At 42.4% G+C, this 13,395-nt stretch overlaps 1 protein-coding gene across 4 annotated transcripts; it reads right to left on the bottom strand.

Annotated features, from left to right (window-relative positions):
* Window positions 1-2,509: 2,509 nt before the first annotated feature.
* GID8 (GID complex subunit 8 homolog) lies at window positions 2,510-10,556 on the bottom strand. 4 transcript variants are annotated; one of them, XM_058850562.1, is made up of 5 exons: window positions 9,823-10,556; window positions 8,535-8,664; window positions 7,186-7,382; window positions 6,547-6,744; window positions 2,510-6,208 (listed from the first exon to the last, which is right to left on the bottom strand). In XM_058850562.1, the coding sequence occupies exons 2-5, from the start codon at window positions 8,650-8,652 to the stop codon at window positions 6,035-6,037; spliced, it is 687 nt and encodes a 228-aa protein (XP_058706545.1). In that variant the 5' UTR covers window positions 8,653-8,664; window positions 9,823-10,556; the 3' UTR covers window positions 2,510-6,034. The 4 variants fall into 4 exon arrangements, with proteins under 4 accessions (XP_058706545.1, XP_058706546.1, XP_058706547.1 ...); XM_058850563.1 differs by lacking the exon at window positions 9,823-10,556 and adding an exon at window positions 9,311-9,464; XM_058850564.1 differs by lacking the exon at window positions 9,823-10,556 and adding an exon at window positions 8,923-9,304 and having other exon boundaries at window positions 2,510-4,810.
* Between the last annotated feature and the right edge of the window lie 2,839 nt (window positions 10,557-13,395).

The following is a 13,395-nucleotide window of genomic DNA, read 5'->3' as shown; positions in this document are numbered from 1 at the left end:
AGATAATCTAACTCCTTTATGGAAACAAATAATTTAAATGATGGTTATCTCAGTCCACAACAAAAGGACTCGTGACTCATTTAAAGATCATGACCGAGCAGGCGGAAAAGCCTTGTTGAGGCATAGTTCAGGTGATGCCGTGGCTGACTGCAGCCTGGAAAGCAGGAACGGCAAAAGTTCAGGTGAGCAAAGGATGGAGGAGCTCCTGCACAGCCTGAGCAAGGTCGTGCATGGCCCCCGGGAAAGGTACCAGAGCGGCTGGACTGCACCAAAACACGCAGGTGCAGAGCAGACACCTCCTGTCTGCTATTCCTGCAGCCAGAAACCTCTAAATCCTTGGTGGAATTGAGCCTGTAGCAGACTAATATTTAGCAGACTAGTAATTCAAACATCCTTCTCCCAACATGAATCCCTTGGCAGGTCCCTGATGAATAGTTTGCTACATAAATCAGGAGGTATAACACTATTATTGAGGTGAACCTTTGAGAGTGAAATAGCAAAAATGTTCCTTACACACCAAAGACAGCTCCAGAAGGAGGTTGCTGAAAAAGCAAAAATCATCAAGCTGTGCTTTATCCTTTGCTTTAATATTTCTTCTTCAGAAAAAAGAGATCTTCCCCAAGAGGCCCGTGGCAGAGTCAGGCCCAGTCACACAGACCTGCTGCACACAGAGAACACAAATACAATGAGCTTTCCTGCAAGTAGAGACGGAGGGCAGCCACGTGTAGTAACCACCTCAGCTCTCATTCAGTCGTAGGCTTTCCTTCCTTCATTTGAGCAGGAAATGAAACTATGAAGTATTTTTGTTCACTCTGCTACTGTCCCCTTTTCCAGAAGAGGGAGCCAAGTCATGGCAAATTGCAGCCAAAAATGTAAACCACTGTTCAATGTATGTTGGGTTTTTAAACTGTGCGTATGTTTGGAGTTGTTAACTTGAGGCAGGAGGAGAGATGAGCTCTGATGTAACTACAGAAGTGAAATCCATGTAATAAGCTCAGAAAAGAACTGAAGAGGCCTTGGGCACAGTAGAGTAACCACTGATCCAGAAAACTTAAGAACTCATAGCCAGGTACGAGGGATCCTGTGTTCAGTCTCACTGCCGAGGGGTGCAAACATTTCCAACACTGACACTGCAACAATGAATCATACTTTTAGTAAGTTAGTAGTTGCTTTGGAAATCAAGCACAAGTTTTCATTATTTTTGTACTCCTTGGATCCTCTCCTTGTCCTGCACAGTGTCACCTCTTCAATTAGGAGCTTGACTAATCTGCCTCCCAGATAAGAAGTTACTTTCATTGTCCAAATCAGCTGCAGTTGAAAGTGTTTGACTGCAACATACATCACATTCACATAAATAAGTTTAAAGAGTAAATATACAGCCATCGTTCCTTTCACTGCTGTATTATTTTCTACAAGCAAACCTCCCACCAAGCTGATTAAATGACAAATGGAATCAGCTCAGAGGACAGGTGCTAACTAAAGAAAATCATCTTACACAAGAACACAAGCTCCTCTCATTTTTCCTGTGTTCAGCTTAACCTGTCAAAAGATTAAACCAAACAAAAGTTTATTGGGTTGATATTTGACCTGACATTTACTATCCCTAGAGTTTAGCCATACAATGGTTGAATTATTTGAAGATTTTATGAAGTTGAATACAGATTAGGATCAAATCCTGTAAAGGGTGTGAAAGGAGCAATAGGCTAATACGTTCCATGAAGGACAACTGCTGTCTCCTGACAGGACAGTGACTACAGCTTCAAAGTTTCACAACCCAGAGCAGTTTCAATGCAACTTCTCCACACAATAAAGAAAACACCCGTGGGTTTCTACTGCCAAATAATCCAACTCGACAAAATTACTAGGCAGAAATACACCGAAAAAAAGCAAATTACCAGAGAAATTGGCAAACAGCCTGTTTGTTAATGAACAACAACTTCCTTACAGCGATTGATCCAGGTGAGATAAGGTAGCAGGATATTGTTGGAATGCTCATCTAACTACTGTTGCAATCATGTTGTCATCTTCATAAAGAACACGACAGAACACGCAGGGCCTTCTCATCTGAGGTGCTTGAAAACATCAACCTGCAGCTCACCAGTGGTTTGATCAACTTTGTGCTTAACTTAATCAGGTGAAAGCAGGAGAGTAGAAGGGAATAGTTTGTAGCACCTCAAGGTGCCCATGCAGTAGTACAAATGGTTTTGAGCTTTGTGTTCTGTCTCTGCTCAGCTGAGCACTCCAAGCACCGAGCAGGGCTGGGGACATTCTCACACAAAAGCTACAAACCCTCCTCATCCCTTTTTGTTAAGGACAGCAGAGCAGAAACAATTCCTGACACGATGTCGCCTCCGGAGGGAAGAGAGAGCTACAGTGCAGGTCAGAACCTGTAGCCTCAAGGCAGATTTAGGGCAAAGAGGACTCCATATCCTGCTCTATTCTGGCTCTCAAGGATGCTCTCAGCCGTGGCTGACAGCAGCAGCCCCATTTCCCGTGAAGACACAACACACAGGGATCCAACTCCATTTAATGAGCTTTGTAACCCACTTGGACACAAGGTGGTTTGAAATAAGTCCAACAACACTCAGCTAGTCAAGGATTTTTTTAAGTAATGTCTTTAAGCTTATACTCAAGCATACAAAGCATAAATTTTACAAATTAAAAACAGTAAAATCATCCTGGAATAATGTAGTGGCTTTTCCTGTACTTACAAGGAGTGGAAAGGAGGCAGAATTCTTTTCAATTTATCTTTAATGTGGGTGGAAGAAGCTGAAAGTGTTTCAATTAAATCATCTTAGAGAGAGGTACTTCACCTGACTTAAAGGTGTATGTTTGCCTCTTCAAAAGTCTTGAGAGTAAATGCTTTACTCAAAACTCTGCTGTTAAGTTTCTGTGCAGCAGCCTCTGCTTTTCCAGCTATATAAAATTAAACAGTTCAGTAAGTATTCCCCCAAGTACCACCACAATTTCATCTTCAGGGAAGTCTGTGAACCCCCACCCTTCCAAAATCCCTCCTTGGTACAACAGAAGCAGCCACAGCTCAGCTTAGATTTGACAGGCAGAAACAAAACACGGGAACAGCACAGACAGTTACAGGGAGGTGATGGCTTTGGGAAAAGGAGGGAGATTTGTAGCCTAATCAAAACACACCTGCTATGCAGCCTTTCTGCAGAGGTATAAGACAGGATATTTTACAATCCAGCTTCTCCACATACATGGCATGAATGAAAAAGTCTTATTTGCTTTCACCAAAGGCAAGGCTGGGGGAGGATGACCAGACCTGTCTGCCAATGTCGGGTTTGGAACAAATCTTCTTACAAAAGTTATTTTCATATTGTTCTAAATTCAGTGGAACAAAATATGTATTTTTACACTAAAGCAAACTGATTAAAGTGGAATTTAATGGTATTTGTTAAAGTGGTTATCTAACAAAAATGGGTTAACAAAAGCCCATTCATTAGTAGTCACCAAATAAGACACTTCTCATGCATATGACAAAAATTCATTTGTGTACTGAGACATCTGTTTACTGTGTACAATATTTCCATAAATTATAATATGTTTCACAGCCCCTACCATTCAAGAATATTTCAAACAGATTATATATTATATTTGTATATGCAAACTATTTTATATACACTAATATAAAGATCCTTAGAAGTACCAATATCACTACCTTTATGCTTTCTCTAAAATGCATAGCTTTCGAGTATCTTCTTGCAGTTACCAAAAACTTTACAGATTAAAGCTGCTTATCAATGTGGCATGTTCATAAAAACAAAGTGAAATAGATCTAGACTAATTTTATATTAAACCCCTTAAAAAACGTGTTTATTTTTTAATGGAAAAAAACTAGCTAGTGGAAATTCAAGTAATCTATGCTCAATCATTGCCCAAATACTCGATGGAATTAAGGTAGCGTTCTAGGAGGACAGTGAACTTCTCACCCAGGGCCATAATACTGCATTTCTCATGGAGAAAAATGCTCATCGTGCCACAAAACCGCAACCACTTTCCACTTCACCCAGGAGAAGCTTTACAGGAGATTCAACAACACAAGTGTCAGAACACAGAGGAAAAGCTGATCAGTCCTACATGAAGAAATTAGAGCTATTCCAGTTTTGTTTCTGCAGTTTGTTATTAAACAAAGTTACATTAACCATACAGTTTCTCACAAACTAAAAGTTATACATGGTTTTCAGACATCAACCGACTTCAAAAAAAAAAAAAAAAATTAAAAAAAAACCCAAAACAACCAAACCCACAACGGTTAAAAGTTTGTTGTTAGAATAACCAGCCTGGGTGAAGGAAAGCCAGACTGCTGCTGTAGCTGGGGGGCTACTGATACCTTGCTTGTTATATATAAACTTGTAGACCTCCCTACCACAAATGCCACAAAGTGGAGAACAGAACAATCAGTAAGAAATGGGAACAAATGATTTTGTTTCATCCATCATCTTGCTTAACCTTGGTGCTCTGCATCTCTCACAGCTGCTTAACAAACAATGGCTTCCCCCCCAAAACAGCTACACAAGTAAACAGTGTTCACAGTAATGCAATCAGTAACAGGTTTTGTTAGTTCCCCTAAGCCAAGTGTATCTGCAAAGCTTTATACAGTTTAATGCATTAAGTATTCCAGTAAAATTAAGTGAAAACTAAGTTTCATTCTACAGGGTAATACCTACCATACAAGACTAGATTATGTACAGTATGGGACTGGTGTGACAACTGCCTGTGTCTCATGATGTTAAATGTTTCACTCATCAGCTTGCTCTGTGCTGGGCAAAACTTGATCTAGAGACCTAAAAATCTAGAGATAGATTTGGCAAGATTAGTACTTCCTACCACTGGGTATAAACCAGTGTGCAGCGCTGCAATCACTCAACCAGAACATCCCATACCCAGAAGATTACAATTTGTTGACTTGAAAGTCTGGACTTCACATTGAAACTATAGTTCTAACTGGAGTGAGGACAGTCAGTAAACAAATACAGATGAGGATGAACTGCATCTCTTCAGAAAGGTATGGAAGAAGTGAGAAAATGCAAATTTCTGGTTTTAGACAGCCCTGCTTTGCTTAGCTCAAGGCATAAAAACAGCCCAAGTAGCTCTAAAACTACAATTCTTATTCAGCAAGCATGAAGGCAGATCCTGCACAAGATGATGCATCAGAGGCCTCCACAAGCACCTCTCCCCACCACTTGTTTTTCTAACACGAGTCTTTCAGCTTACAGACATCCAGTGGCCCTCAAAGCTTTAGCAGCCACCTGGAATCACTGCAAATTTAACATAAAGGGGAAAAGGCCCCTGTTTAAAAAAAACCCTCCAATGCCTCTGGGGCCATTTTGGTCATTTTTGAATATTAAGAGAAAACCTATTTTCATCAATACTCCTCCTGAAAAGATGGGTCACTGATCCATTATGAACATAGCTCTCACCATATAAAGCACCAAGAAGTCAGAAACAAGGAAGAAAAAAACAAAACAAAACAAAAGTCCTTAAATTATGATTTACAAGTTTGTACACTATTTCCTAAGCAAAAGTTCGACCTTACTGCAAAGTTTATAGATGAAAACTTGACCAGTTACTTTTAAGGGGAATGTATATCTGGCTATAACTTAAAGGTAGAAAATATTCACTGTTCTATATACACATTTCAAACAGGAGACAGTTAAACTGAACAGTTGCCAATATAACTCCATATTAACTCACTGGCCACTAAACTAGGCATCAGCAGCCAATTAGAAAGCTTGAGTTCTGGATTTTTAAAAATGCTATTTTTCCTGTCCTGTTTAATTGGTTTTTTTTTAAAAATGTATTATAGTGCATAGCCTAAGTCAGACTTCCAAAGAGATACAGCGCCTTTCAATGCAGTTTTTGCAGCATTTAAAAGGGACTTTTCTCCCTTCAAATTAGATGTTCATTGAAAAATCTGAATTGAGTGCTGTACTGTAGTAAAAATATTTCAGTCACAGACTGATATAAATGTATACTGTGCAGTGCTAAGATTTTTTGATGTCCATCTGCACACATTTTACTTGGGCTCTTCAATTGTCCCCTTGCTGAGGTCTGTCATTTTGGGGTATTTCACTTTCTTCTGGTCCAGCTCATTCTGAGCCCACAGTAGTAGTTTCAGTAACTTTGCCAACTTGGGTGTTGATTCACGATTTTCATAGTCTAGAACAGCTTGATTAACCTCACTCCATACCTGGAAAAGAAAAACTGGAGTTCAATGACAGTTTTCATATAATTAACACTGCTAAAGTCATGCAGACACTGGGAATATCACACCTAGTGTGCTAATTCCTCAGGAAAGGCCAGGACAAAGCCCCACAGACTACAAGCCTGGAGAATGCAAGGAAGAGAGTCAAGCAGTTGAATACATTTGGAATATATTAACACCATTTTTTAAAATCTTGCTCAACAAACACTTCTGTTCTTTTGCATATCACTATGTAAGTTTTTTCTAAGCATTTCAAAAATATTTAGATTTTATTTTCATAACATACATATAAAAGACATCAGCTCCCTTTGAGAAAGGACTACCTTCTGTCGCTGCATCATGTTCAGCAAGTCTCCAAATGGTGATTCTTCGGGATTATCAAAGGCAAGCAGAGCCAGTGTGCGCTCCATTTCTGTCAGGCATTCCCTGCTCTCCTCCCCTTGTTCTGCTAATTGGGTCTGAGCAAATTCCAGAGCTGCCTCTGTCTCACGCTGCCGAATCAGTTCAATCAAGTGCTGTTGCTACACACGAAAGACACAGCAATATTAGCCCAACAAATTAACAAATCTCCATTATTTCAAGCCTGGAAGATTCAGACACTGGTGTGTAATTTGAGACAAACACTAATCTGTAATTTGACAGTTTGAGGTCAATTTTTCTCAATGTGTGAGACAAGGAGCAGCAATTTGGCTGCAAAATCTACTGAAAAAGGGAACTTGGTGCTTTTGAGTAACAGGGTTAGAGAAGATGGATTACTAAAAGTTATTACGTTAATAACTGTATATGGTGGCTCCTGTACCATGCCACAAAATTTCCCATTGCTACAAAAAAATGCCAAGAACATCTACAATTTCATCCATGTTCAATCACAAATCTCCAACATAACCTTAATTTCTTCACTACTTTTCCCATTCTCTCAGCAAACTCTAAGACAAAGATAAAAGTTTGCCACGTGTCCTCACCTGCAAATGAAAGTAGAGATATCTGTTGGTATCCAGCAGCTCTGGATGGAGGCTGTTTATCAATGCAATGGCTTCCTGGATCTGTCCTTTCAAGATCATCTCACGGATTTTTATTCTTTCATCCAGAGTCTCTAAATCCACACTGGGTTCAATTCCAGACTCCATCCGAAATTTCTCTGCTGCTTCTTTAAAGCCCTCTGAAATAGGAATATTTTACCCATAGAATGTATTGTATGAAACACTTCAGAAGAAAACCTATCAGCTTAAATGAAAATATTTGTGTGTTGCTTGTGCAATTTGGGGGTTTAAAGATTAATCCAAAATTGTGAAAAATTCTTCTCTATATACAAAGTCATTTATCCAGCAGGCATCTAAGAGTAAATGCTTAATTCATTCTGAACTCATGTATGCTCACTCTCCAGGGAAGCAATTTGCAGTGCAATACCTCTTAACATGGAAGCCTGTTTTATACTTAAATAAAGCACTGTGCTTATTGCAAAATGAGATTGTGAAAGTCACATTTTCAAGTGGGTGGTTTTGCTTCGTCCTCCAGCCCCAGATCTGTTTACACAGATCCAGCAATTTTTCTGAGATGAAAACAGACAAGAAGAAATACATTTGCTTTCTTGTGTAGTATTTAATGTTATAAAAGTTTTTTTAAATCCCAGGTCTTGCATTCATAAGACACCAAACTGATTTACACCACCAAGATGCTCTTCCTTCAACCTAGAGAATTTACCTACGCTCAGTGTAAACAGGGGTGTAGATGGATACAAACGCCTCCGCCCTAGCACAGCTTCCTGGGATGGCATGCACCTAATTACCAGCAACAATTCCCGAAGGGTTTGGGTTGTTCCAAGTATAAAGCCAGGCCCTGTGCTGAAGGGGTTAATATTCTGGTCCCAAACTATTTTGACAATCATGCCCTTTCAGAGTTTATCTTTCTGCCCAGTTAAAAACTTGCTTCTGATAGTTGTTCTTGAAGCTTTCAGACTGTTATTTAACAACAGCAACTTATCTTGAGCTGTTTCAATGGCACAAAAAAGGACATCACGGAGAAGCAGGTCATGTTTACAGCACTGCAGAAAACACTTTGTTTTCTCTATCATTTAGCAGGAGAGTTCAGGCTCATAAATGTCATCTGTATTCCATGAGAACTGCTCAGTCTCTGATTCTTTGTCGGTCTGCAGCTAAGAGAACACCAGAGCAGTTGGGCTTTGCTAAGAGAAGCCAACAGCAATCACAAAATTCTCACAGCCCTTCACTCCATCCAGTTCCATATTCTACCCCAAACAGATAGAGTGTGTGACACACATTAAGAGCCTCCAGGCATTACCACCCATTTTTACCTGTGACAAGGTAGTTCATGATAAGGCGGTTCATGTCTGCTCTCTGGATATGTAAGTTATTAAGCTTTTCCATCCATTCATCTTTCGTGATTTCATCAGGTTTTTCTGCATAACTCATCCTGGACTCCAACTACAAAAGAAAAGCATCTCAATATGATTCAAGAAGAAATAAGTTTAATGTGTGTAAGAACTGTGTTACTGCCATCTTTAGAGTTTTCTATGAGATCTTTTAAATTAATACTCCAAAACTGACCCTTTAATCTTCAACCAGAGTTTTGCATTTTTTTCCTCCTCATTCCTGCACTCTTCCATATCTATTTGCCAGGCTTTAAAGCTTCTTTCAGAAATCTCAGAATAAAAAATTTAAATACCATCTTCTTCTACTTACTCTTAAATCTGCTCCATATAAATCTTGCATAGAATTTACACAGGACATACAGCATCGCAGTGTGAAACCAGCGAATCAGAGTTTGACAGCCAGCCATGAAGACTGTGACAAACACAGCAATGCCTACGTAAACAGTATCTGCATTAAATCTTCACCAAAACTTCGGACAGCTCCCTACATTGCACACCTACAAAACTGTACGTGGTATATTACCCTGTGTACAACTATGGGTAAGAGTTTAAACCTTTACACCAGCTCAGCTTTGCTGTCCCCAAAAGTTCTCCTGTCAGCGCTACTAAAACGTTATCTTCACTATTTTTCTAGACAGTATTTTTGTTCGGATTGGCAGGCAAAGCATTTTACCAAAGCCGCATTTAACGATTTCTACCTCCAACTCACGACCACGGGGGCAGCGAAAAGGGAGGGCAGGCGGCCACAACAACAGCAACAGGCACCGCCACCGTGTCAGACAAGACGAGCGGCAGCGCGACTCCTCATCGTGAGCCGCTTCCAACAGGTTCTCCCTTCTCTAACCCGCGGCCGAAGCCGCCCCGCACCCGGCAACTCCAACAGCGGGAGCGCGACCCGCCCGGGCCCCGATCGCTCCCGGCCCCGCGTTCCGCCGCCCGCAACCGCGCTGGGGGAACGGGGCTCCCGCCGCCTCCGGCCGATGCTGCGGCCCGGCTCAGCTCGCTGCGGCCCCGGCTTCCCCCGCCGCCCCGGCCCGGCCCTCCGCGGGCCACAGGGGCGCTGGGCCACGGGAGCGCTGGGCCCCGTTCGGCACAGGCCCGGCGCCTTCGCGGCGGGCGAGCGCCGGCCGGGCCGGCGGGTCCGGCTCAGGGTGAGGGCCCCGCTCCCGCCTTGGCCCGAGGCCGGCGCGGCCCCCCGCCGCCATCTTACCGCGCGCGCCCAGGGCCGCTCCGACGCACGAACGCGGGGCCTCCGCCGCCTCCGCCGGGCCGCAGGCGCGCGGGTCTCGCGAGAGCGGCGCTCGCGGCCAATCAGCGCGTGGGGAGCGGGCGAGAACACGCGACCGCGGAGCGGAGCCGGGGCAGCGCTGAGGCGGCGGGGGCGGCCACGGCGGCCATGGCGGCCACGGAGCCCTGAGGGACGCGCCCGCCTCCTCTTCCTCCTGCCTTGCGCGTCCGCTCCCCGCTCTCCTCTCTCCTCACGGCCCGGACCGCCGGCGTGGTCGCGAGCGGCAGAGGCAAAGGCTGATCCGGGCCGTGCTCGGCGCGAGGGGTGCAGGAACCGCCGTGTGAGGCGGCGGCTCGTGCGCGGACACAGCGGGGCCGGTGCGAGCAGCGGTTGTCGGGAGCGGCCCTGGGAGCTACGGCCCCACCATCTGCCAGGAAAACGGGCAGGCACAGCCTGCGCTATCCTTGTGCAGCCCCGGCAGTTTCCACGTGTGTTGATCGGCTGGGCTGGGTACTGTCGTGGCTGAGGATTGATGGTCTCTGTCAAAACGCCTAGTGGCTGCTGAGGCGTTGATGAACCCACTCCGGGGTTTATAGGTCACTGCAGAAAAAGCAGGAACACAATGTTGCCAAAATAGATTCTTGCACCCGGTGAACAAGAAGCCAATCCACACATAGAGTCGAGGTATTTATTTACAGTTCTGTGCAGAAATGGGTGCTGGGTCGCAAATCCACAAAGCCGGCGCACCAACTATCAACATTTCTTACTATTTATATATTTTAGCAAATGAGTTAGTGTTCATTGGCTACAAGATGATTAATCCGCATGCTCAGTTTGGATCCATCAGTGGTCACGATCTGCCCCTGCCCTAATTACCTTTAACCCAGTTGGAGCTGATTTCAGAACAATTGCTGAATTGGCTTTATTAGTGTCTTCCTTATCTTGGAATTCTGCCAGATGGCCTTGTGGCCCATGAATTCTGCATTCTTTGTGTCTGCTATCATTGGTACATTCTTCTTACCAAACTTTGTTAACTTCTCCAAAACTTCAAAGAACATCCTCCCTTCAGAAAATTTTACATATTCCAAATTTTGCAACAAAACCTCGATTTGTGCATTTAAAATGCATTTAAATTAAGCCTTAAAATGTACACTTGTTCGTGTGAAATGCTGCAAATAATACTCCTCAGGAAAATGTAATTTCATTCACACAGATGGGGAATATGGACACAGTTGTACACTTTTCACTCTTGATTTTGTAAATGTAATGAAGCCCAGGCTCAACAACTCACTTTCATTACAGCTGTGCTTACGTTGAAACAGAGGAAACCTACAATGTAATAAATAATTTATTAGAACCATAGAATATCCCGAGTTGGAATAGATACACAAAGAACAAAGTCTTAAGTCCTGATTCTATGCAGAGTATCATGGCCAGCTGCATTTCACCAGGAACCACAGTGGTAGGAAAAGAAATAATAAGCTTCAAATTGATAGAGAGTAGGGACACCTTCCATGTGATGAGGTTGCTCCAAGCCCAGTCCAACCTGGCCTGGAACACTGCCAGGGATGGAAATCTTGATCCATCCTTTTTTTCCCCCACTAATGCACTGAGTGCAATGAAAATTCTGCACGTTTGGGGAATTGAGCAGTATCTTGAGTAATAAATGATACATATTTTATACTCTAGGAAGATCCAAAGCTATGCAACAATGCAGAGGAAAAGGTTTCCTACATAATTCTCTCTCTTCCTAGCACCAAACAGTCTCTTCTTTTAAAAACCTTTGTAATTCTCCCAAAAGTTGGAAAAAACCCTTACTTCTATCGCTCAGGGAAAACCTTACAGGATACTCCTGTGACTCCCATGTTGGATTAAAATGCACGACTACTTTGCTCTTGGGAAATTATCCCAAAATTTGGCTTCCATATGCCACAGTCCTACAAGAATCTTACTGTGATGAGGGCAGTAGTAACATGAAAAGTTGGATTTTTGGGCAGAAAGATGACAAAATTGAGATTAAAAGAAACTTATAATAACTGTAAGTACAGTTTATAGATTTTTTTTTTTACATGAATTAGAATTTTTTAAATCCTAATTTCAAAGAGGTGTTTTGATGACTAATATTTGGAGTTACATGGAGTGAATTCCAAACTAAAGTCACTAATTCCAGGAGAAGTCACAAAAATGCTTATATTGAAGGGAAGGAATTTACCTAGAATTAGAGAGCGGGGAAATTCTGCAAGTTTGCCCCAGCTGGTAAAGAAAGGGTTTACTTTATTTATATGAACATGATTAACACTCATTAAAGTATTTCTCTATGTTCATCTAGTCTTTTTGGAAAATAAATACCAGGAGCCTTGGAGAATCACGAATCCTGAAGAGGCATTACCTTGACACCTGACGTGTCTATTTTGTGATGTGCAGAACTCTGAGGACAGAGGCCTTTTTCCACTAAAAGAAAAAAAGGTAAAGTTGGAGCACAGCCAACAGAAAGTAGTTTCTTCTGACTTAAATGTATTAATTATCTGTTAAATACAACAAAATCGCCAGACACTGAGGAGAGAAAAGGACTTGCTTGTTTGCTTTAATCTATGCTCTTTTTGTGGGCTAATTCTTATCTTCAGTTTTTCCTGGCTGCTGCAATTGGCTCACTCAGATCAATCAGTGGCAGAGAACTGAGGGAAGGAATGAACATAAAATAAGTGTTGTATTTATATTTAAGGGTTGTGCATCTTCAAACAGTGGTTAAGGGGAAGGTGGGTGAGATGTGACATTGCAGATCTGGGGGCATTGTGCCACACAACAGTGATGTCTTAGTGTCTGTCACAAAGTTTTATGGGTCACACGTAACAACCCTTGTGTGAGACACTACAAATGTAAGTGAGGCCAGTTTTAGAAACACACAGTTAAAAAACACCATTAATTAGGGAAGTCCAAGGCATATATAAGGTGTGTCAGCTGCAGAGGAAAGTCAGTGCACTGACCACCCAAAAGGTTTTGGAAGGAAGTGGAAAAAAAGTTTTAAGGAGAGTTAGTGTTGAGGGATTTGTAGGTATCTCAACATAAGCTTCTCTGGTGACTAAGGAGGAAAGACAGGTAAGGTGCTTATTAGACTGTTTTAGAAGCTGATTGATGGTTATTAATCCCTGCTAGGATTTCCCAGCAGAGTTTTCATTTCAAACCAGCAACAAATTACCAGCATGTTACAGGAGAGAAGCCCTAAACTGAAACAAAACTCATAACCAAAAATGCTGCTCCTGCTTTGCTGCCAGAATGATATAGATTCGGACCAGTAACCCAGGAGTAAATTCACCAAATTAAAGGAAATTAGGCTGTAACAGGAAAAGAATTAGGAAGACAACGAGGCGGGGAAAGAACTAAAGTGTGCTGATGATGAAGGTGACACATGTTTAGTCAGCAAAGGTAGATCCTCTGACTGGCTTTAACACAAAGATGTAGAGGTTTTGTGGTTGACAGTGTAGTGTGCTCAGGTGGCACTACTGGGGGTGCAGATTGAATCACCATTATGTTGAAGTGGTTTAAGCCTCTTACTAA

The sequence above is a fragment of the Poecile atricapillus genome, chromosome 15, assembly GCF_030490865.1.
Source record: "Poecile atricapillus isolate bPoeAtr1 chromosome 15, bPoeAtr1.hap1, whole genome shotgun sequence".
Lineage (NCBI taxonomy): Eukaryota > Metazoa > Chordata > Aves > Passeriformes > Paridae > Poecile > Poecile atricapillus.
Note: the sequence above shows the minus strand (reverse complement) of the source record. Positions and strands in the feature narration are given on the sequence as shown.

What these genes read in the sequence shown, in the direction of transcription:
- GID8 (XM_058850561.1), bottom strand. Translation starts at nt 8,970, where the DNA reads ATGTCCTGTGTAAATTCTATGCAAGATTTATATGGAGCAGATTTAAGA. An exon ending in TATATGGAGCAGATTTAAGA is followed by an intron (nt 8,665 to 8,922) that starts GTAAGTAGAAGA and finishes TTTCTTTTGTAG; the next exon opens with TTGGAGTCCAGGATGAGTTA. An exon ending in ACATGATGCAGCGACAGAAG is followed by an intron (nt 6,209 to 6,546) that starts GTAGTCCTTTCT and finishes TTTCTTTTCCAG; the next exon opens with GTATGGAGTGAGGTTAATCA.